The sequence below is a fragment of the Astatotilapia calliptera genome, chromosome 23 (genome assembly GCF_900246225.1).
Source record: "Astatotilapia calliptera chromosome 23, fAstCal1.2, whole genome shotgun sequence".
Taxonomy (NCBI): Eukaryota; Metazoa; Chordata; class Actinopteri; order Cichliformes; family Cichlidae; genus Astatotilapia; species Astatotilapia calliptera.
This window is the reverse complement of record NC_039323.1, coordinates 22192972-22218487: the sequence shown is the minus strand read 5'-3', so window position 1 is coordinate 22218487 and position 25516 is coordinate 22192972. Positions and strand designations below refer to the sequence as shown.

Genomic DNA, 25516 nt, shown 5'->3' with positions numbered 1-25516 from the left:
GAGACACAGAGGGGAAATCAAACATGGAGACACAGACTTACACAGAACAGAGGGGACATAGAGAAACATGAAGGGCAAGGGATCGAAACTAGAAACTCACACCAAGTACAATAATACAAAAATCACAAAGAACTAAAACGCTGGGTCAGGAGACCCAGGACCCTGACACAGCGGTCTTTTCATGCTCCCTGAACTGTACACGGTGAAGATGGTTCCTGTGACCTCTTGAAGAACTTGTTTGGTTTAATACATCATTTAACAAAGGTGCTTACTGCACAACTGGTAAGCCAGACAATTAAGCATTGATACCATCACAACTAGTCACCAGAAATACCAGATGAACTAATTATTCATAATTATTCATATAGTCTTAAGATCTAACACAATCTTGTGATTTTTAAATCACGAATGAACTTTGATTAACCCCAGTTGATTACTGTTGAATTAAGAAATCACTTAATAAGAACCCGTTTGACATTCTCAAAAAGTACAACATCATGCCACAAGAAACAGCAGAGAAACAATTTCACTGAGGTCGATCAGTCTTGAAAGTGTTAAAAAAAATTCTTAGGGACTCCAGTGAACCACGATCAGAGCCGTTATCCACACATGGAGAAAACTTGGAACAGCCTTCTCAGGAGTGACAGGAAGCTAGCATTTATCCACTCAACTAGAATAGCACATAACCATGTTCAGTTAACCTGAAACACATTAAATGCTAACAATGCTAAAGTTAGTGCCACTTGACATTCTGTTGAAGAGTCACACTTTGGTGCTGGTTTATCTCGCTGGCAACTAATACGCTGTAAGCTCAATGCAGCAGCTTGGGTTTGAATCTGCCTTGAAGTCATCTTTTCTTTTTCTCTCCACTTTCCTATTGCAGTAAAGGCTAAAATGCCACACTTGGAGCTACATTTAAAATATGATTGCTTTTAAATGGCTATTAAATACACAAGCAATATTCAGACCAGCAATTTTTTACCATAGTCATTAAACTGCTGTTTGTTGAGAGTTTTCTGGGTGTCTTTGGACTTTTGGATGATCAGTCTGATTATTAGTTGGCTTTGGGTCCCGCATCTTAAGAAGTTGGATTTAAGGTGAATGATAACAATAACATTTAACATAAACTCTACAATAAGCAAAACTGAAGAAATTACAAAATGAGTTCGGTGTTTGATTTCTGTGGTTTGGTTCAGTCGTTCCCTGAGCTTAAACAAGCTGATGTGAGATGTAACGGGCAGGTCAAGCAGTGTGGTAGGCGGCTTTAGCTGAACTGCAAGGAAAAGGGCGTATAGAGCTTTGCAGCACTGCAGGATTTCACTGCCTTAAATCCCTTAAAAGAGTTTGCAACACTTCCTGCACATAATACATCTCGCCTTATGTGGTACCAGCCTCAGCTGTGCCTCAGAAACTGCCTGTTTTCATTGAAATTGTCGATCCCCCACATCGTTTGCTTTGAACATCTCCTCAGAGCAAAGTAGTTTGGTTCTTCTATAAATGTGAGGGAAGATGATATGAATTCTTTTCAGATTTTAACTGACAGATTACATCAGAAAACATTTGTGTCTCCTAGCATTTTTAAGGTTTGTGGAAGCCCATTTTAATACCAATTAAAGCCTAATATTTATAACTATTTCAGGATCTGCAGGAACCCCAGAACAGCTTGAAGAAACAGCAGATGAGTAAAGTACCTGTCTATGTGCCCAAAAGGCAAAATCGCTTTGTTCTCTCTCTGTCAGCCATTATTTTTCTGTGGCAAAAAGCAAAGCTGTCGGCGTCAGAAGAAGAGCTACATTTGGCACCGTGCGTCACTCCAAACCTCCCACCGGGCCGATGCACTCAAAGTTCAAAGTAAATGTTTACGGCTGACCTTTGAAGGAAAGATGATGATGCTCAGGCTGATGTAGATAAATAGAGAGAAGATGCAGTTTGCCTGTGAGTTTTCTAACAAGTAACGAATGACATGCTACACCTCCCAATATGTAACTTTATCAGTTTTTGATATAAGTAAAGGTAAAAAAGGGCTCTTGTGGACTAAGTGCATTTTAAAGTCAGTTTTATCATGAGAACCGATAATGAAGTTGAAAAAAATATAAGGTGGTGGTGAGCATGCAAACATTTCAAGGACATTTGGTAACATTCACTCATATGTTGGATGTAGAATGACCCCAAGTTACTGAAGCTAAATGAAAAAAGGAGCTGAAATACAAATACAGTGATTCACACTGAAGCTAGAAGAGGGACAGACGTGAATCCTCTGTATTTGCTCATCTCATTTCATTTAAATGGCAAGTCAGCTTTCTCATTGTGTAACACAATTTCGCTGTTAATGTTGACACTGGGGCACAACTGGATGAATGGTCACTGTGAACAGCAGCAGCTCATTTGAATACGTCTGTCCAATTCAGGCAAAGCCACAGTTTCCGGACAACATGTGCTTGAACCGTATATGAAAGGTCCCGCTGAGCATGTTCACTGCAGCTTTCCCCCGCCTCCCAGCAGCAAGGTTAAGGGCCTAACATCCTTGCTGCTAATCCCAGATGACACCGGGGGTATGTTTGAAGCCCTCTGAGCATGAAGTGCTGCTATAGCAGTTTGAAATAATTTTACTTTTTTTTTTTGTCTGCCAAAAACATTTACTCTGTGTAACTTTTCAATAGCTGTTTTGCAAAGACCTTTGTAAAAGTCAGGATGTGCTTTGGGACGTTGGCATGGTCAGCCGTGGTCTACTGTCTGTGCATACACTGGCAAAACACCAGTTATTAATGCACTATATATATCCAAGTCATACACAACTACTTTTTTTTGACTGCAGATGAAAAAAGTAAGCGAGTATGACTCTTTAAAAATGACAAAAATGGTGTAAAAGAAAAAAAAATCACATATGATTTGATTGGCTGGCGGGTATTCAGCTGTTCAAATGCTACCAGTTGATGACACACAGCTCTATGAAGGTATTAAACACTGTCCATTTTATTGGTTCCTCTGCACACGTAAACTCAGGCAACGAACTATGTGGACTCACAGGCCACTTTATTAGAAAATGACACCTGTTCAACTGCGCATTGATTCAAATATTTAGTCAGCCAATCACACGGCAGCAGTTTATTGCATTTATGCTTTTGAATGCATGTTGAACCTCGAAGCAGATGAACTACAGCAGCAGAGGACCACACTGGGTGGCACTCCTGTCAGCTAAGAAAAGGAAACTGAGGCTATGATTCACACAGATTTACCAAAATTGGGTCGATCCTACCTTGTATCAAGTGTATCAAGTACCAGTGCTGTGTTAGCAATATAATGTAGTTCTTTATCTCCTAGATGCAGTTTGCATTTCCCCCTGGATGTGTTGGCTGAAAGGTGACGAGTAATTGCGGCACAAAAGCTGTGTAATTAACAACTTTAAACAGTGTTTAGTCAGCTATTTAAACTTTGCTTTAGCTATTCTAATGTCACTTAATAGACTCGGCAGAGGAATGCTTCTTCTTGTCATAGCTGTCTTTACCTCTGACTCATCCTTTTTATGTTTCCACTTACTGAGTGAGCTGCGTTGGAATAAAATATGCAGACCTTTTCTCATATTTTACACCACTTGCTTCAGTTTTTGTTCTATATAGAGAAGAAAAAGGTCAGAAATCTGAACTAATATGCAAGATAGAAGGGAATGAATGTTTCCTTGTTGTTTTGTTAAGTGTTCGTTAAATAGCTTGTGAAAGCAGAGGGATTTATTGTGAATAGTTTATCCTTTTTCTGACCTGGTGTAGGGCTAGCAAGTGGGATAAAATCTCATTTTTAAACAGCACCGAAGGTCTTTTTCATCTCCGCGGGCTCCTGAATTGCTTACAGGGGCTAAAAGTCTTCCAAAGCACGCAACAGACGAGGTCACGGCTGGTCGGCAACCCATTAGCACCTCCTATCTAACAGGAAGAAAAGAAGAAGGAAGATCTGAGTCTTCGGTAATGTAGAAAAACAAGCGCATGAAAAAAAAAGGGAGTGGAGTGGAGGAGTAACTGCAGGGAGCGGTGCACCTCAGCAGTGGTGCTGCAGAATAACAGATGCTGGGCATAAAGGAGAGCAGCTGGAAGGTAAGAGGAGAAAGAGGAGGATGGACACGGTGGACTACAACAGGTAATATCCAAGTCAAGTCAGCAGATCCAGTTTTTGCTGAATTATTACCAATGTGCGGCAGTTTCAATGGGGACTCTCAGCAGTTAAATAGCTTTAATGATCCAATTCTCAGGTAGAAACACGTGCACCGACTCCCTGGACTTCACTTTATTTGGGAATTCATGTTAAGAAAGGCTAAAAGAAAAAATTCCAAGGAACCAAAAGGTGATGTGTCTGTTTCCAGAGGGAGTGATAAGAGCACCGCATGTGGTGCACCCCCCTTCCACCACCACCCATCTCCCACCCAGAAAAAAATGAAAATAAAAAAAATCCAGCCGCCCCACAGAAAGGGTGAGGAGGCAGCAACAATATGAGCAATATGGAACTGTCCACACGCCGGGAACTGGGACCAGTGCGATAAGGAGCATGCACAATGGCTCCGCTCAGGTGGCGCAGGTGGTCGTCTGTCATGCGCTGTGTGCTGAGCTGGAGATAGAATGGAAGGCCTTCCCACAGAGCTGGCAGTCTCCAAAGCATGTGTGTGAAAAAGACCTCGCTGTGCGCTTGTGTGGGAGCGAGGGAAAATAGACGGGAGTGAGAGTGAGCCAGTCTCTTCAATTGAGAGCGCATAACAAATTCAAATTTTATTCTGAAATGCTGTTACAGAAAGTTGAGTCAAATTTGTTCCCCAAAGAAGAGATTATATGCGTAAAAAGTAGCATTCTGTTTGAATTACCCTCGCACCGTCGCCGGATGGTTTGGATGGCTAATGAACGATGCAGGTGAATGTGGCATAGCGGGACATATGTAACGACGGCTAAGCGGCGGCGCAGCACGCCGGGTGTGGGCCCATTTACTCCGCATTCAGCCATTCTGGTTTCACAAAGCAGGAGAAACTGTAGCTATCTATCAAGCAGAGCTGCTGATCTGTGCGTCTGTGTGCACAAAGGGTATGGTGGCACTGGGGTGCAAAACATGACAACTAAAGACAAAGAGTAACATTTCTAGATTGGCAGCATCTTTGCAATGGTCCTGGGCTTTTGTGTTGCAATGATACGCTTTAGTTCTGTTGTATTATATGATTTCAGGTTCCTCTTTTGTAACTTTCTGTTTGGATTGCTTTGCTTTTGATTGTCTTAAGGTTGTAACTCCAGCTTCTTATATTTTTTTGTTTTAGCTTTGACTCTTCATGGCGCAGATTCAACCAGGTGCTGGAAACACTCCTCAGAGATCTTGGTCCATGTTGACATGACAGTGTCAAACAGTACAGTGAACTCATTGTTATGTTCAAGAAACCAGTTTAAGATGATTTCAGCTTTGTGACATGTGTGCTGACCTGCTAGAAATAGCCATCAGAAGATGGTTCATTGTGGTCATAAAGGGATGGACATGGTCAATACTCAATATATACTCAAATATATATACTCAAAACAATACTCAATACTAAGTGGGCTATGGTGTTTAAACGATACTCAGTTGGCGCTCAAGGGCCCAAAGTGTGCCAAGAAACCCTCCTCCACACCATTAAACTACCAGCAGACTGAACCATTGATACAAAACAGGATGGATCCATGTTTTCATGCTGATTATGCTAAATCTCAACCCAGCCATTTATGCCACCAAATTTGGTGGCATAAATCAAGACTCATCAGACTGTGCAGCAGTTCTCCAGTTATCTATTATAAAGTCTGGTGAGCCTGTATGAATTATAGATAAAGTTTCCTGTTCTTAGCTGAAGGGAGTGGGACCTGGTGAGATGCTCTTCTGCACACCGTGGTAGTAAAGACTTACTTACTTTTGCCTTATCAGCTTGGAACAGTCTGACCATTCTCCTCTGACATCTGACATCAACAAAAGCATTTTCATGTAGAGAACAGCTGCTCACTAGATATTTTGTCTTTTTCAGACGATCTGTACTCTTCTAGCAGAAGCCTATCTCAGCTACCAAGGGTGAGAGAAAGGGTACATCCTATACAGGTCTCCAGTCTCTTGCAGGACTAACACAGAAACAGAGACAGCCAACCATTCACACTCACGTTCCTATGGGCAATTTAAATTCACCAATTAGCATAACTCTACTAACTGCATGTTTTTGGACTATGGGAGGTACCTGGAGAGGACAACATGCAAACTCCAAACTGAAAGGCCAGATGGTGGATTCAAATCCAGGTTAACCGCTGTGCTGTCGCGCTGCCTCACAGTATTTTTCAAACCATTCTCTGTTAACCTTAGAGATGGCTGTGTGAGAAAATCCCAGTAGGATCAGCAGATTCTGAAATACTCAGAACAGCCGATCTGGCATCAACAACCATGATGATCAGTTCAAAAGTGTGTTGTCTCGACCATAATCTTGTCTTGGATAAGTAGATATCTGTGTTAGCAAGTGGTTGAACATGCATAACTAATAAAGTGGCTGGTGAGTGTGTAGTCATATTCTTGCTTTGTTTTTCTCCGACCATCTGATGCGTTCTCTAGTTTAGTTCTCTTGTTGTTTTTGATCTCTAGTTCTTTTCTCTGCTCTCTAGGAAAGTTTCACTTCTGGGTTTTGTTGTTACAAGTAACTAACTTCATAATGCTAAATAAACCTCACATTTTGTTTCTTTACAGATTTCTACATCAGTATTTGGATGATGATGCAAGAACATTTAAGTTGTTGCATTTATGCTAACTGTTCTGTTTTCTGGTAGCTTTTAAGCTTTGGTAATCCATTTTTTTGTTTGTTGGCATCCATCCATCATCATACTTTTATTAAACACTTTCTATTTGTGTCAGATATTTAAAATGTTTCTATGATTTCTTGTATTTTGCAGCTCAGGGCCACCGTACGCAGGTAAGACAGAGCACGTAAAAGCAAACCCCTCAGTGGGAGGGAACAATGTCAGAACTTATCAGCGCTTGTTGTCTTCCTCCTTCCTTTCTTAATTATATCTTTCCTCAAGAGAGGGAACCAAAGGTAAAAATATCTAAGCTCCGTTGCCATGATCTCAACTCCCCTGTGGGACAGAGAGATCCCTCCAAAATGTCACTGTGCAGGCAATAACAGACCGCTGCTGGCGAATTTACACGAGCAAATGTCAATAATTTTTTTGGGCTTCTGCAATGGAATTAAAAGGAAGATTTTTTTCCCCCTTTCAGTGCGATGAATTTCATCTCTCCTGAGGAAATACGGGTAATATATACCGTAGCGTAAAGCTGCAGAAACATGGAAGTTCGAGTAAAATTTAAATAAAACCCTCCTGCTTCAGCTGCAACAAAAGATGACATTTTCAGCCATGTAACTAAATGTCCTTGTGGGGGTGACGGTGCTATCCAAGCATCAATTAACAGCACTCAAGTGAGATCCTGTGAAGTTTAGGATGGCCTGCGGGCAGCCGAGAGGACGGTAATGATGGGTTTCATCAGCAGCTCAGCGGCCTCGTGACTTCGACAGGTGAAGCGGACAGAAAGGAAGAGAGAAAGCAAACAGGAGGAGAAGAGGGGGAAAAAAAAGAACAATGAGGACATCTGATCCTGATTTGAATCAGCTGAGCACCAAGCCATACACTCACACAGTCCAGCGTTCACAGTAATGCCTGTAATTTGTCTGCTGCTCGCTGTGACACTGAGAAGTTATAATTTTTAATCACAGAGGGTAATTATCTCGGTGAGAAGCTGACAGACTATTCTGCCCACTGGCTACTTTTCATACGGGAAAGGGGACACTTTACTGTTGACATTGCACGCATGCACACAAATAAGTAACAAAAATGCTTTAATTTCAGCACGCCGTTTCATCCCGTTTGTTTGTAATAAGGCTGCTCGTAGCAAAGAAAATGAAATCCTGATTGCACGAAATTGATTCACAGAGCAACCTGGCAGAATCGTTTATGCTTGTTTTGTTAAAATGACATGTTTAGGACTCCATAATAAGTACAGAAGAAAGTTGTTTCTTGTTTGCAGCCATTTCAGAAAGGCACGGTTATGAAGTGTTTGTCGGAGAATCCCTGCGAATTTCCACCTGCCGCCATTCATCTGCATGCGTGCGGACGTCTGTGTCTAATGAGTCTCGGTTCCAGGCATTGTGAGTAATCGGGATGTATGGTAAGAGGTGACCGATCCAATCAGGCCTTCCTACCAGTGGATCTGGCAGTCAAATCCCTCCCCTTATGCATCCTTGAGCACTGCTGATCCTTACAGATAATTAGAAAGACCCAAGAGGCTTATCTCTCCGCCGCCCATTCCACTCATCACCTCATACTCTTCCTCTGCGGTCTTCCCCCGCCCTGTTTCCTCATTTTGTTGCATCAGCAGGGACATGTGCGTCCTCCTGGGGACCGGCTGGTGTGTGTGTGAAAGAATTTGAGAATGTGTTTGCGTTGGAGGAAAACACATCACTTGGTTTGGTTTTTGTTTCTTATCATAAAAGATAGTATTATGGGTTGTTTGGTAATCATGGCGTGATGTGGCTCCCGACAAGCTCTCAGATGCAAAGAATTGTGGGACTGCATTATTAATGAAGCCCCGGGGAAATAAAGAGCTGAACATGGATCACTACCATATAGCCTGCTGACAGTAATAAATTCACTATAACTTTATACAATGTGTTTTTAGTGGAAAATATAGACTAAAAGGAATTCATCAATCATTTGGCTTACGTGCTAAAATATATGATATCCTCCTTTGGTGTGAAGGATTTTAAAATGTGCTATTTTCACTGCTAGAGCTGGCATCCAGTGACAATTTGTCATATCTGGATTCGGAAAAAAAAAAGCTTTAGAAAGTGCTCAAATCTGTTTAAGCAGTTTGTTTGGAGGGACACTTGAATGGATGTGGAATAAAAACCTGCTGACATCAAAAATAGAGTATTAAAAATGAATGTCACCACTTGTAGTATAACATATTTTGGAAACAGCATTGTTTTTTTACAGCAAGTAGTGCCCATATCTTGGACAAGAGGGTTGAGTGAAGTTTTCAGCCAATGCCCAGCAGCTTGGCTGTCAAGGAGCATTTTGCAAATTTAAACACAAAACAAAATATGTTATTTGTCATATAAGTGATTTAAAATGCTCCAAAGCGAAACCACACTTCAAAGTGACTTGAATGGAGGTTTTAAGATCCTAGTAAGTCACAGAGGTCAAGAAACAAGCTGTCAACCGTCTGAAAAATGGCAAATGGGCTGATACTTGCATAGCACTCGTCTACTCTGAGCACTCAGAGAACTTTCTACTACAAGTCTTATTCACCCAATCACACCCCGGCTAAGATTCACACTCCGATGGATGCGCTTGGGATAACTTGGGGGTTATTTTGACACACAGACTGGAGGATCAGGGAGCGAACCACCAACCTTTTAATTGGTCGACACCCCACTCTACCTCTGGATCTACAGCCAGCAGTTGGCTAGTTGTTGGTCGTGGTTGTTGGCTGTCTGTTAAATCCATTCCTGCAGTCATACAAGCACTCAGTGACCCCCTGGTACCCTCTGATTACTGTGGAAAGATCTGTATTCCCTGAATGGTTGTTGAGTGGTTGCTACCAACCGCTAGGTGAAAAGTGGTTGCAAAGAGGTTTACCCCCTCATGATTGGTTTGTTTGCTATCCGGTTGCTGCAGTCATTGAAACACCCACACGTCTGCAAGCTAACTGCCTACAGAGCAGCAGTGAAAAGGATCTTCAAAAAGCTTGTTGATTTTACTTTTACGTTTTAATACCAATCGGCAAGTAGATGACCAATACTTGCAGACAAGATGCAGACAAGTCAGCATCTTCCATGCAAACAGCATTTGACTATGCGAATCAGTTAGAGACCAAACAAACTGCAGTTTTGGCTCACCTTTTTAGGCCAAGAAGTTGCCACATTTCAAGCTCAGCCACTTCTGATTTCATAGATATCAGAACATTAGCAACAGTAGAGACATAACAGGGTTGAAGTTAGTAAGCTTTTTTAAATCTGCACATTAAAATCATGTTTCTCCGCTTCCCTGACATACACCACGCGTGTACTAGTTTCTGCTTATGTTCAACATGCCAGTGATGAACACACGCACGTGGAAAAACATGTTTCACCTCCTGGCTGTATTAGATTTGCTCATCAGATGTTAACAGGAATTTAAATGGACATTGTTGACAGGAATCATGCTACTCTTCAGTTCGTAATTGCTTTTCAGTGCACAGTGAAACATTTTCATCACCCTGTGGTTAATTGCTTCCGCTGCAGCGCCTTTTATTCCCAGCTAAAGGACGCCAATGGGGAGAGATATCTGGTGTGTAAACTAAAAGGTGTTGCTGTTAATTAATAATGTATTATATTTTAAACATGAGACCTGAAAATGAGCATTCTGAGGAAGGTGACACACTTGGTCAAAATGAAGGTAATTCCTCAGTGGTTATTATAACATCTTTGACAAACCTACTGCATTATTTTAAGGGTCCAAATACTGAGTGTATTAAAAAATCACAGCAGAACTGTGTAGTTATTCACATAAACGGCTGTGCTTTTACTAGCACATTGTGTAAGCATAACTCTCAGAAGATGCTTGATGACTATCTTTTGGGGTTTTCTGAGTCTGCTCAGACTGTTATCTTCACCAGACCCTGGCAGGCAGTTGGCTGTAGTAGTTTCAATGACGGCTAAAGAGAGATTTAAGATCTGTGAGGGAACTCTATACAAGAGAACAAACCCTGCACTGGAGGATTTTTCGGGTATCACGGCACTACAGAGAGAAATCAAAGACATCTTTGTACACCAAACCAACTGCTCAACTTAAACATTTATATTGACATCGGCTTTGTTCCTATTCACAGTACTACAACCGTAGATGTGATTGTAACAGCAGAGGCACAATGTAGAAATGAGATGTCAATAGCAGTAAACTGAGATTTCTATTTCTTCTTCTGCTTGTTGAAAAATGTACTGGGTCTATGATACGGCAACCAAACAATGACTGAAAAAATAGTAATCGATACAGTGAGTTTACCGCATAACTGAGCATTTTTACAGTCGTTTGGTCTCATTTACTTATCAGCTACACGACAATGGGAGTCAACACTGTGATAAGCGAATAGGGCAGGGACAAGCTATTGATACCACAATATAAACACATTGTATAATGACACCAGACTTAAGAGGAAAGCTAATCGAGAGCTAACAGAATACAGAACAGAATAGATGCATCAACACACTGGATCAATATGATACACGTACACGGCGGCCATTTTTTCTTCTTCTATACAAATATTGCCATGAATCTTAGATAACTGTCTTACTCGCGATCGTGGCTCAAGAGTTGGGTGTTCGTCCTGTAATCGGAAGGTTGTCGGTTCGAGCCCCGGCTCGGACAGTCTCGGTCGTTGTGTCCTTGGGCAAGACACTTCACCTGCCGCCTACTGGTGATGGCCAGAGGGGCCGATGGCGTGATATGGCAGCCTCGCCTCTGTCAGTCTGCCCCAGGGGCAGACTGACAGAGGCGAGGCAACTGTAGCTTGCCTCCACCAGTGTGTGAATGTGAGAGTGAATGAATAGTGGCATTGTAAAGCGCTTTGAGGGGTCCCGAAAAGCGCTATATAAACGCAATCCATTATAATTATTATTATTATTATTATTATTATTATTACTATATAACGAGTCTATCATATATCACATGATGACTGATTTGTGATATCATTGTTACCATGGGTAACCTCTGGAGCTGAGAAGAGGTAAAAACTACAGTTCCTCTAGTGGCCACTTGAGGAACTGCAATGTGGTCAGTTCCCAAAGTCTCCCATGTTTAAAATAATGTTTACAGCCTGGTACAAATAAAGGTCGCAGCTTCTTTGATCCATGTGGGTGACTGAGTAACTCGATTTCTCTGTTTGTGCCCTTGGAGCCTTCTGGAGGGTTTTTTTTTAAACATACTGTATTGCAGTAAAAACAAATGCAAAGCGCAGGCTTTTGTTATTAGCCCTGCTGAAACTCATTTTAATACACCTGACATAATTTTGAGCACAATTATTATTTTATTCATGCGGCTACACCAATTTAGTAAAATTAGTTTAAATGTTTAGTTATAAATATCAAGCGTTTTGATCACAAGTTCACTTACTTTTCCAAAAACAGTGATACTTATTTCAGGAACCTTGAACATGTTGTTATCTATTTAAACTGTTATATCCTGGCATTGTACATACCAAAGTTAACATAAAAAAATGTTGCCAATAAAAAAGGAAGCAGAAATTTAAACGCAGTTTTAAAGATAAGATTTTATGAAAGTTTGACCTTATTTGACCTTGAAGGAGAGGTCAGAGGTCCAGAGTAACATGATATTTACAACCCCATATATCACCCCCTACATGCCTGCACGTTGTCAGTACAAACCATACCAGTAAGAAACAGTATTAGCATCACTACATCATTCAAAAAGTGAATTCCAAAAATCTTGCTGTTTATGTAACACGTGAAAATACATGTTAAAGATGTTTTTGATTCACTCCAAAAGGCCCAGCCTCAGGGTTTTTGTCCTTTGTGCCCTGAAAAGTGACTCCTTCTTTTTCACTTTTCCAGCAGGAAACTTAACTGTGTAACGGGAGGGAAACAAAATCATCAAATCAGGGCAATCTCATCTCAGAAAACACACCTGTCCAGGTCCACATCTGCATGCTGAGAGTATTGAGACATTTCACTGACATGCGATGGCATGATAGACACACGAGCGCAGGAGGGAGATGATTTGATTCCAAGCAAAAGATTGACTCCGTTATTTTAGCGAGGGAGGGTAATATGAGGGGAAACGTGTTGGGAGGGAAAAGAGAACAAGCAGCAGAAGGAGGAAGAAGAAGTGTTAAGGCTGGGCTAATAAGTGCAGGCGAGATGTGTTTGCTCAGCACCGAGAGGCGTTTCACAGGGAAGTGAGTGACACAGAGGGCTCCACGCTAAGCTTGACCAGATTGGATCTCGTGCCATTGGGGTGGCATCTCCGGGGAGCCGCCGCAGGATGCAACTCTAACTGCACGTGGAAGAGCACACACGCATGAACAAAAAAGTCCCTGCTGATTTTGCCTTATTTTACAGTTTGTTGGTGTGTGTGTGAAGGGGTTTGTGTCATTGCTTGTTCCCCCACACACACACACACACACACACACACACACACACACACACACACACACACACACACACACACACACACACACAGTGTGCAGAAATGCTACGAGGCCAGTGTTAGCACGGAGCCACAGTGACAGCAGAGTCCAAAATCTGACTGCAAGGTGTTTCCTGCAGGGCGTCACGTGCACTGGTACAAATACAAATGACCCCACTGTCTCACTGTTCACACGCTGACAGTGGCCGAGATACAACCCCCTCGTTCCTACAGCCGTCCCACCTCTACCCCCCCACCATAAAAAAAAACCCCAGTGGAGACCGTTGTCCAGCCAGAGCTTCCCTGCCAAAGCCAATCATTTTAGTGGCAGGACAGCTACTCGCTGAATGTATTCTGCTTTCATTATACCGAGCCTGAGGAGAGAGACCGTGAATGGAAGACAGAGAGGGAAAGGGGAGAGGGGAGCCAAATTAAAAGACTACTGTAGCCCCGCATACATTCAGTTTCAAACCCATATTTAATTCAGTGATTGATTTGTTCATTAAAATACATCCCATTACTAATTATTCCATTAATAATCCAATACCTAATGGAAAAAAATGCTCCTAATATGAGTGTGAGAGGGAGCGGGAAAAAGAGGGAGGAGAGAGATTCACTGAGTGAGATATAGAGGAGATGCAGAACCAGATAGGAGGACACGTGTAAATATGAGCACAGGGGGGTCATCTAAGGATCTGAGGGCTGAAGTGGGAAATGTAGGACATGATATAGAGACACAGGACCACACAAAATAAGAAAACAAATGATAACATAGGCACAAATGAGGAAAGACAGGAGATGTGGGGGGTAACAAGAGAATTAAAGAAGGAATTTAAAATTAAAAAAGAAGATTGAACGTACTGTAAAACAAATGGCAAAAAACAGAACAGGAAAATACAGAAATATAGAAAACAAGCAAGAAACTATAAGAAAAGAAAATGTCAAAATTAAGTCAGAAGGAAGGAAGGATGGGAAGACGTGTAAAAAGGATATGGGAAGAAAAGAATTAGTTAAGAAAAAACTGAAACAGATGAAAGGAAAGAAAAGAAAAAGGAAGTAAGAGACAATGACATGGAAACAAAATAAGAAGAAGAATGAAAATATTGTGGAAATGAAAGAGAAAGAAGAAGGAAAAAGAAATGATGTGGAAAGAAAAGCAGAAAGGAAGGAAATAAATGGAAATGGAGCAAAGAAAGGGGAAAGGGAAGGATAAATGAAAGGAAGACAGGACGGGGTTATGATGGAAAAAAAAAATCGAATGTGAAGAGAAAAGGAAGAAGGGTGTCAAAAAGAAAAGAAGAGGAAAATGAATGAGTGTAATAAAAATAGAAAAAAGAAAGAAAGGACATAAAGAGGAAGTCCTGGAAAAAAAACGAGGAAAAGAAACAACAGATGAGTGAGGAAAACCGGCAGAGGGATAAAGGAAAGAGCATAAAAAGGAAAGGAAAGATCGAGACTTATAATTTAGAGGCTATTCACACACATCTAAAGAGACCTCTGTGTGGGTTATGTGTGCAAGTGCATGTGAGTGTCAGTCATTGTGTGTGTGTGTGTGTGTGTGTGTGTGTGTGTGTGTGTGTGTGTGTGTGTGTGTGTGTGTGTGTGTGTGTGTGGCAGTGGGAGTGAAACAGCCCTGAGTGTGGCTCTAGATTAATGGGGGCCATTATCTCAATGCCCAAAACACTCAGTGATGAAGAGTCACTGCCTGGCGACAGGCCTCGGCCAATCAATTTGTGGCACAGCAGTCACCTGCCCGGGTCAGAGCCCACATACGGCGGGTGTTTGTGTAGTTGTTGTGGTAGCGGTGCTGGGGGGGACTGGCAAGTTGCCACCACGTTACAGTATGGTGAAAAATGAAAAACAGCCTTCCTGTGCCAGGGTTTCATGGTTTTGGCAGCATGCACAGATAGCTCCATAACTGTTCTGGGAACTAAATTATATTTATATTTTATTCAAAATAATATGCTTGTTCAGGTAGTTGTACTTTAGAATTCCCAATTAGTTTTTTACGGCCTTAAAGCTACACTACACTGGATGTTATGGACAATTCTTAAGCAGGACTGCATGAAACAATTAAGGAGCAGGACCCACAAAGTCCAAACTGTTAACACCTTCAGGAAGATCATCATATGTGATGATAAACTTAGTATTCAGCTATGACCCAGACCCCCAAAAAACATCTGTTAGTCTAAAAGCAAAACAAGGCGCACTGGGTCAACAGCACACTCGCCATGAGTTCTAGAAGTTATGTCCAGATGCTTCTGAGGGGAAAACCACCTGACCCAAGTGCACCTGTCCACAAAGCACCAGAAATAGCATTTTAAAGCAATACTAACACAATCTTTCCTATTTGGGAAGGGGACAGTGGCTACATTTGTATCAGGGATGTGTTGTTAACTTTTAGAGGCAGATTTATGAAATGCCGTTCAGGCTGTTGTATTGCTTTGATTGCACTTTATACACATTAAGATAGTGAAGCCAGAACCTCATAGATTTTAAACAGATTCAGCAATTCCTTAACAGATAACAACAAATTTGGTGCAGATAGTGAAGTAACTGTAAAATGATACAGGTGCTTGGAAACCTTCCTTTTTATAGGAATATAACCAGAATACAACCAGTTGGCAGCCAGCTTTGAGTCCCCTATGGCAAAGGGACATGCTGCAAAAGAGTTAAGCCCATCAGTGCAGAGTGACTCAGACTGATTCCAGTGTATTGGCCCTGTCTGCACTCATAAAGTAGACAGAAATTATTTGCAAAACAGAGAATGAATGCAACTGGTGCCATTTGGAATTTGGTCACTTAAAGACAGGCTCCCTCCCACCAGCCTACCTGTGTAATTGTGTCCACAGTGTTTCAAACCCCAAATATTTATATAATAATGGATTGGATTTATATGGCGCTTTTCAAGGCACCCAAAGCGCTTTACAATGCCACTATTCATTCACTCTCGCATTCACACACTGGTGGAGGAAGCTACAGTTGTAGCCACAGCTGCCCTGGGGCAGACTGACAGAGGCGAGGCTGCCATATCGCGCCATTGGCCCCTCTGGCCATCACCAGTAGGCGGTAGGGTAAAGTGTCTTGCCCAAGGACACAACGACCAGGACAGAGAGCCCAGGGATCGAACCGGCGACCTTCCGGTTACAGATACGCTTCCCAACCCCCTGAGCCACGGTCGCAACCACTGATTTTTCCTAGAAATGTCATGATAAGATTCCTCAAGTTGCTCCACCGGCACTGCAAACTTGTTACAATCAGACTAAATTGCATTTTTTTGGTCTGCATGTTGCATGTAATACTTTCACCACTGATAATAGAGTGTACTGGTAAAACTTCTGCAATAATCTTGAAATTTCTGAATTTGTTATTAAATAACTGTGGCAGTTGTACTTTAGCTAAAAAAAAAAAAGCTTGACATTTTCCTGAAATCTGCTTGTAGGCAGTTTAGATGAGAAAGCCGGTAACACACTCATGTCTGTTCATTAAATGTGAAGTTGGAGCCACTGGTAGTTGAGCTTAGTTGAAGGGTAACACCAGGCTCTCGCCAGTGTCTGAAAAACAACCGGACATACATGAGTGCTATCAGTCATCCAGTCCAACTCTTACCAAGTAGTTGAAGCAGGTGATTTCACAAAATGTCAAAGTGTTTCTCTGTAAAGACCTGACTATCACTGCTAGTACTCATGATACAATGGGGTGCGTTTGATGAATGCGTATGCAGCAGTTCACAGTGGATGCTTGGTCTGGTGCCATATGTCGAGCGACCTTTTGTATGCTGTTTCTTGAACTCTGTTTTTTGTGTTTTTTTTTATATACCTTTTCCTCCCACCTCTTTCAAAGCTAACTGAAGAGCAAGGGGAAATTATTTTCCCCTTTGCTAGAAAATTGTGCGTCTTCTGAAGGATGCTCTTTCTCCTGGAGAAGAGGTTCCTCGTCATTACCTTGAGAGTGCCAAGATCACTCAGAGAAGAGGGCTCTGAGTTATTTATTCGGCTCACATGCCCAAACACACACAAGCACGTGTGCAGATAGACAGGGATGCAAAAACATACACCACAGAGAAATTCAGTCTTTTTCTGACTTGAAAAATATCTTAGAGCTATGTGATGGAGGACCTGTGAGGAGGATCCAAGAGGCTAACTTAACACAAAAGAACCACGCTACCTGGGTCCCCCGCTGTGAGCATTTTTAACTCCGTGCACTGGGCTTGTGTGGCTTAGAAAACCCATGCTGCTAAATGGGCTCCCTGCAGTACCTGGCAACACCTTACTGTAAGAAGGGGGTGGGGCTCATAAGAAGTCAAATTGATTCTCTTCTATTGGCTGAATACCACACCAGGTCATACACGTGACTATACCTTTGAAAGGCAACCATTTTTTTGTGTGTTCCAGCATGAGCTTTCTGGTTCAAACCCAACACAACACATCAATTTTTCCCCCATACAAAAAAACACAGCTATGTTCACAGTCACTCATGTGAGATTTCCTAAAAATCACTGATTTTCAAAAGTACCTGTATATGTACCTTTTAATTAGAGAACATCAAACATGGGTTTCTGGGATCAGTTCTGATACTTCTCGAATAAAAAGTATTCAGGTAGCAATATATGGACCTATATTCTTCACATTTCTTACAAATCCATGTAGTATGCTAGAGCTACGCTGAAAAGGGAAAATAATGGGATCACTCTGAATATATTTGGTTATAGTGGGCATATACAGGAGTTAGAGTAGGTCATCTTTTAACTGGAAGGTTGGTGGTTTGATCCCTGACTTCTCCATTATGCATGCCAGTTATCCTTGGGCAAGATACTGAACCCCAAGTTGCATCCATTGGTGGGTGAATGTTTGAAGGAAAGCACTTAAGCATAGCAAAAAGTGCATGTTTGACTGGGTGACTGTGGCATGTTTTAACTGCTTTGAGTGTTCAGGAACAGAAGAAAAGGACTATATATAAGGACCAGCCCATTAATTGTGCAACTAGCAGCTCGGATTATAAATACTAGCCTCTCAGCAACTCGGGTTGACAAGCTATTTGATTTTTATTTCTAGACTGCACCAGGCTTTTTCATTTTTTTAATCAGGCTGTTGAAAAGTCAAATTGGAAGCTGAATTCATTAAACAGCTTGGTAGAAAGATGTGTTCATTTTTGATTAAGTGTGCTTCAAGCTGATATTGGCAACACTGTTTCAACCGAAGTTTGCATAAGAGCATCTCTGAACGCACAACACAGCGAACCTTAAAACAGAAGACCACACCGAGAGCCACTCCTGCCAAATAAGAACAGGAAACTGAAGGGAAGGAAAAGGGAGTCAACTCTGGAAGTAGCAAGCTGCAACTAATAAAGTCTTTCTTCTAAATGCTTATCTTAAAAAAGATTATTTTAAACTCGGAATCACACAAAGCTAAATGAAAAAGAAGCTGGAAATAAAGACTACAGGTCCCCTACATCCTCTGACGAAAGTTAAAAGTTCCAGTGCCTTCGACGATTAGAACTCGTCTGAGAGTCACCCCTGAGTCAGGACTCTTTACTCTTTGTTAGATTTTTGTTTTTGTTGATACTCTACCTTGGAAACAAAATAAGCCTTTCAAACAACACACTGAGATGCTGCCACTGCAAATGTAGTTCTCAGTGATGAGTCATTTTAACATTGCAAATCATGGCCTGTCATTAAGCCCCAGGTGGTGACAATCCAGCCAGCACGCTGATAGCTGCTAGTTATTGATAATAATGGAAACAATAAAGGGAAATACAAGCCTGTTTAGGGCTAACAGGAACAGTTTGTCTCTATTCCTCCACTATGCCGATTCACTAATTCACTCAATAAAAACAAATTATCCAAATACGATTTTCAATCAGACGAGCAGCTTCATTCCAACCCTACATCAAGACTGAACAGCTGTTATTGGTACTGGTCACAATCAGTTGAATGCCACAGTACAGGAAGGGTAGAGGATGGTTTTGAATAGTCTCCCCTTGCTCTCCATCGCCTTCAAAACTACCACAACCTGACATTTCCCCTCCTGCTACCACAGGTGAAACTAAATCCAATTACAGCAATAAGTACCTCCTTAAGTAACCTGTTCCTCAGGCTCTTGGGAATCATCTATCATTGGAGAATAAAGGGTTAAGCCCTCTCACGCTAACCCACCTCCCACTAACCCTGTGAACCCGACGCTCTCATCGCTGACTCAGAGTGATGAAACAAGAGAATACTTTGCCAATACAAATCAATTCTGATAAAAAGTGCTTTAGAAACAGGCAATTATCTGAAGAATACTCTGTGAATCGCTTTTCATACACATTCTGAACACACAGTTTTGTCATGCTATCACACCAGTTTTCAGGGGTTAATGTTAACATTAGTGTGGTGTTAGTGTGTTTATAGCTGAAAACAGGGCCTGCGTGTATAAGAACAGTGTTTGGTGCAGTAGGCATTTCTTACTGTGGTTTTATTTACTACACAAACATTGCTTTAAAGTGCACATGTACGTTATTTGATGAAAACTTAAACAGAACCAGTTTTTGAGAACAAAAACCAGCACTGCCTGTGTACAGTAAGGTCCATGTTTGACAGCTTTATCAGTTTAGCAGCAGATACAATAAAAGATTAGCAAGTCATCAAAGTAATGATAAGCAAAAATGATAGACCTGCTGGAACAGATGAAGAGCCATTCAGGCTCTCACTCACTACATATGAAAATCAGATCACTGCATAATAAACGTAATATATTATATGGTAGGTGAAGAACCAGAATCTGGTTTCAGTTTGCAATCCAAAGTGTATTTACCTAACTACAGTTGGCTGAACTTTGACTGCGTACGGGTTAAAACTCCGATTGGATATTTTAAAAAAAATGAACACGTTGGCTACAAAGCTAATTTACAACCACAGGTTCTTATCTGATGTCCTCTGTTTGATGTTTTTAGTTTCTCCTCTTTCATTCCCAGACTGTAGACAAGCATGTTACATGTCTGTCTGATGACCCTAACTGGTGGGTTCCCATATTGCTAGCACTTTATCTAGCAAAGCGTTGCTAAAGAAAAAATAAAAATAAAACACTACTCAAATACTATTTTATACTAAGAGTTATCATCAGATTAGATACTCATTTGCAACAGTATCGATACGAACAGTGCCACCTTCAGTTGAAACACAACTTCAAACAGCACCGCTGGTAGCAGCCCCTCTCCTCACTAGCAGCTGAACGCATGAAAAGTAGTTAATATCAACAGACTGAACTACACTTTAAGATGAATTACAAAAGGTCAGGAAAGTTCCTGTTTGAAAAGTACTAAATGTCAACCTGGCCGGTGCACACATTAACATTGGCTGTTTAACAATTAGCAGTTACCTGCTAACCACATTAGTCGATTTATTAAGTTATTTTTACAGTAGAGGCTATGGCTGTGGCTAATTATGTCCTCTGTTTGATGTTTTTAATTTCTCCTCATTCATCGCTAGACTGCAATGAATGACCATTGAACGCGACAGGAGGTCATATTTGTCTGATAAATGGCCCCAGCCAATGGGTTCCAATGTTGCTCCTCCTTTTCTAGACCAGGGTCCAAAAATCAATACTAGGAATTATTATTGGATCAACATTATCAACATTATCGATATGAACAGTGTCAACTTTGCCTCCTTCAACTGACACAACTTCCCACAGAACCGTTGCAGACCGTCAGGTCACAGCCCCTCCCCTCACTAGCAGCTGAACACGTGAATAGTAGCTGATGTCAAAACTAAACAATTTATGAGGTATGTTAGATGTCAGTAAATCTTCTGTTTCAATATTAAAATATTAAACAGTTATATCATAAATGTTGACATAGCTGGTGCACATGCTAATGTTAGCCATTAAACTATTAGCAATTATCAGATAGCAACACTGGCTGATCTATTAAGTTATTATAATGGTAGGAGCTAGTGGCCATGGCTTATAACAAAAAGATAATATTAATATTGGACCTAGTCAGCAAACATTATTAGTGCTTCCTATTGGTAACATTAGTAATGTTAACAGAATACATTATTCCCACTATTCCTAAATCCAGAGATTAAAAAGATATCAAGTATAAAAAAAAAAGATTTTTAGAAATTGTACCAGCAAGAGCATCTTAAGATATAGTTGTCATATATCAATTCACTGTTACATCAGAAAAAAAGAAAACAGTGATGTGATTGATGTACTATTCTCATCTTTACAAAAAACAAAGACTGTGAATTTTTTGGGTATTTTCCTGAGTATTATATTTCGTTTGAAATTTCAGCGATAATCCTAATCTAAAGAGTTTGTTAGCATAATGAAGTATGTAAACTTTACAACTATACTGAGATATTTTTTATAATCCCCCCGTTTTTCCCCCTTATTTGCTTCATGAGACTTTTTCCACTTCAGATTCTGACACATTTTATATTAGGGGTTGCGTCAGAAAGGGTAACAGGTGTAAAAATCTGCCAAAGCAAATATGCAGAGCTACCTGCTGTGGCAACCACTTGGGAAAATGGGGCGCTGCCAAAATGGAAACGGAAAGCTTGCTCACTTCCTTTTGAAGTTGGATTAATGGCATAAATGAAGCTGTGTTTTTCGGACCATCCCGACTGGTTTAGCGCAGATACGATGGAGTTGTTCACTTTGTCCAAAACCTCTGATGTATATCCAGACCAACCAGCTAGCGAAACAGCTACGATTTTAAATTACAAAAACATTTCCTGGAGGCACAGTCGAGCTGGTTCCTTTGTCTCTTTGCTCGACTTAAACCTCGACGGGCAGAAGCGCTCAGAATCCAAAACTTTAACAGCATTAAAGTCAAAATTTGTTCCCTTGTCTTAACTGCGATCAGTGTGATCAGCGGTAAGTCAGACTTCTGTCAGATCCTCTTTTGCATGTACCGCTTCCAAAACTGATGGGGGGATGCCTCTGTATCACAGCAGATGTCTGCCTGCACAGCATGTAATTGCAGCCAGGCACCCCACTGCCATCCCAGAGTTATAACTCAGAGAAGTTAAATCTTACCAGGCAGTTACACTATCAAGCACTCTGGCTGCATCAACCTAATTTGCAAACAAAACACAAATGTTCTTTGGGTAAGCAAAAGCACGCACACAGTATTTCAAGCCTTACTGCTGTTTCAACGATTCTGAGTGCAGATTTTGTTTGGGCAGCAAAGAATGGGTCTGTAATTTAAATGTTTGTTATGACGCTGAAAGAATATGCTGGCCATGATCAGGGCCTCCATGTCGAGTGCTTCAAGGACAAGCTCCAAGGCAAGCTAGGCCTCAGTCTTGCTCACCGTCAGTAACCTATCATGTCATTTAAAGGGCTGTGAAAACTGATTTACACCTGAATTTCAACAGCAACACACTGCGGCGCTCTATATTGTTTTTCAAATGCATGCAGCTGCTTTTTTGATTTTTGATTTTGTTATGACTGCTCTGGGTTTGCATAATGTAGATGTTTATACAGTTCCACAAAGCCTGGAAAACTACAACAGAAACCCAAGTAAGTAAAGCATCCAACTGAAAGGTCGGCAGCTTAGGGACATTTGTGTTTGTGATAGCAGCTCAAAAATTGTTTTGAAAGCTGTTTAAATACAAATTTGGAAAGTGCAATGAGATCATATTTTAGAAAAAAAATCACACTCGTTCGGTTTGACACTGCACTTGGCAAGCCTCTCCATGTCACCTTCAGCCAAATTTTTGGCTGGGGATGAAAAAAAATAAGGCAGACTCGTCCAACAAGAACACAAATCCATAAAATCCAATGCCGCCCTCACACCTGCCAGCAGTACAGTAATGCACAAACACCACAGCACAAACAGACGCCGTCCTCTTTCGACCTGATTATAGTCATTTACCTTTGCAATTTGGACACACCAGTTGAGCAGCAGCTGCGATCCAATGTTGTCCTTGTGCTCGTGCACATAGTCGAGGAGGCAGCCGTGGGGCATGAGCTGGGTGACCAGCTGGATGGTGGGGCTCAGGCAGACACCGAGGAGACGCACCAGGTGGGGGTGCTCCATGCTGGCCATGATCAGGGCCTCCTGGGTGAGAGGGGGGGAAGGAGGACAAAAATGGACTAAGAAGACTGCTGACTTACAGGGTTCAAGAAACTTCTCTTCAGATACTTTGGAGCTTCTTTGCTTTCTGTACTATATTTGTGTCGCATTGAACACAATTTTAAGCTCGCAGCTTCCCCCTTTGACCTTTTTGCGCAATTTCAATATCATTAAATTGTAGTCATATATATTTTTGTTATTTTTAGTTGGCACACTGAAATCTGAAAAAAAGAACCTGATTCAAAAGGTGGCAATGTGTGAAAATTTATTTGTAATCTAGTTCCTGAAAATTTGCTCATTTAGCGTGTGGAAACAACCCACACTGGGCTGTTTGTGACCTGGTTAAAAAGTTTAAGGAAAAACATGAAACTGAGACCAACATCCTCCTATACGTCACAAATTCATGACCATTCAATAAAACCTCCACCAATTAAAATGACGGACAACAATGGAGAAACGTCCTGCTTCTTTTTCTATACTATTACTGTACCTGCCCACTCTGGAGTATTGTCTGATTAGTCTGTGTTTGGTGGTTGCTAGGCAATGTGATGACTTCATAATATATCATGCATAATTCAGGTTTAGTAGACATAAAATCCAAAATTAAAATGATCTGCTGCTTTTTTCAGGTGTTGTAGGTGCAAAAAAAAAATCTGATATTTTGAAAAAAGTTAGCATCATCAAGACACACACAGGGAGCCGTTTGGCACTTTGGTACCTTGATGCACTAGCTGTGAAAATACTGATGCTGATTAAAGAGGGAAACAGTTCATTTTTAGATGTTGGAAAGATGGTGATGCAATGAGATGAGTTTATCAACCAGGAAACTGCCATGTTTTCACACACTCAACATTCACATTATCTCACTGAAGTCTTTGTGGTAAGATTTACGCAAACACTGAGGTTTATTTCAACTTAAATTTGATATCATAGGAAGTAGAGATTGGTGCACAACTGCACAATGATATTTATCTAGTGATATTGTGTGGATAAAGGCACACAAAATATCAATATTTTATTACATAAATAAAGATCTTACAAAGTACTCATCGTATGCACCGCCATCCTGACATAATATTAACTGAGAGGCCTTATATTAAATCAGCTCAACTAAAAACCATCACACACTAGACACAATTAGCCTGATAAAGCTACCTCGTACTTCAGAGCAAGGTAACGGCTCAGGAAGGCGAGTAAAAAAAAAAAATTGGACATTTAAAAGAAACATTAGTGACCCGTGACTAAATAGCTGCCCAGAGTTTGGGGGTGTTGAACACTCGTGACCACTTTTAATCTCAAGGCGACTGCACAGGTTGCCTGATAGGAGGCAACCTTTCTGCAAACAATTGCAGTCTGACTTGGACGGCTTGCAAACACTATCAGAGAGATTGTTAAAGGTCTGCAAATAATTGCTTTCTGATTTATAAAAGCAGACAGGCTGCAAACATGTTGGTATCAGTCTGATTGAATCTTAATGATTTTCCACGATTTATCACAGTTAATCGCTTATCAGAAACAAACTGCATTTAATTGCCAACTTGACCCCATCCAATCACAGACTGGTTGCAGACTGACTGTGTTACGTCAACATTTATGGCAGGTTTTAGTGTGCTTAACAAGCCTAATTTTGCAACACAACAATAACGGAGGCGAGGTAACCTCACTGAATAAAGCAGGTATTGACAACGTTTAACTCTAACTCAAGATACTGCAAAATGTTCAAAATCACAATAACATTGTTTTGTGTCGGGTGATTCCCGCCTCTAATGGGAACTCATACAAACAAAACTTGACGACTTTAACTCTTTAAAGTCATCAAGTTGTCAAGACATTCCTGTTTCAACATTTCCGTAAACCCAGTTTTTTAAGGCACTGACGCCAAAGGACACGTTGTCATAACATCTGACGCTCTGGGCTCAAAGTATGTTGGAATCTTTATTCTGGGTTTTTGTAGGAAAACAATCAACATTATAAATATTAAGTTTATTGAGTAGCATTAGGTTCTATTATCCTTTTTTTTCTATGACAGATCAAGCTGTTACCCTTGGATAACACTACAGTGTCTACCAAAGAATTCCTAATAGAAATGAAGTTAGATGCATAAATTAATATTTGTGAGATGATTACTATATCTGCATGCACAGCATCTGCCCTGAGTAAACTCATAGTGAGAGAAAACCCTGCAGAACCCTTCTTCAAAGCTGCACAAACACAGCCTTTTTAATCTATATTTTAGCATGCACAACACA

General features: G+C 41.0%; 1 protein-coding gene across 1 annotated transcript in view; it reads right to left on the bottom strand.

Moving 5' to 3' along the window:
* Positions 1 to 25516, bottom strand: part of LOC113016400 (receptor tyrosine-protein kinase erbB-4) — a 364753-nt gene that overhangs the window by 33968 nt on the left and 305269 nt on the right. Inside the window, exon 20 of the mRNA XM_026159217.1 lies at positions 23067 to 23252. Coding sequence (XP_026015002.1) covers positions 23067 to 23252 — 186 coding nt within the window. The remainder of the gene's footprint in view (positions 1 to 23066; positions 23253 to 25516) is intronic.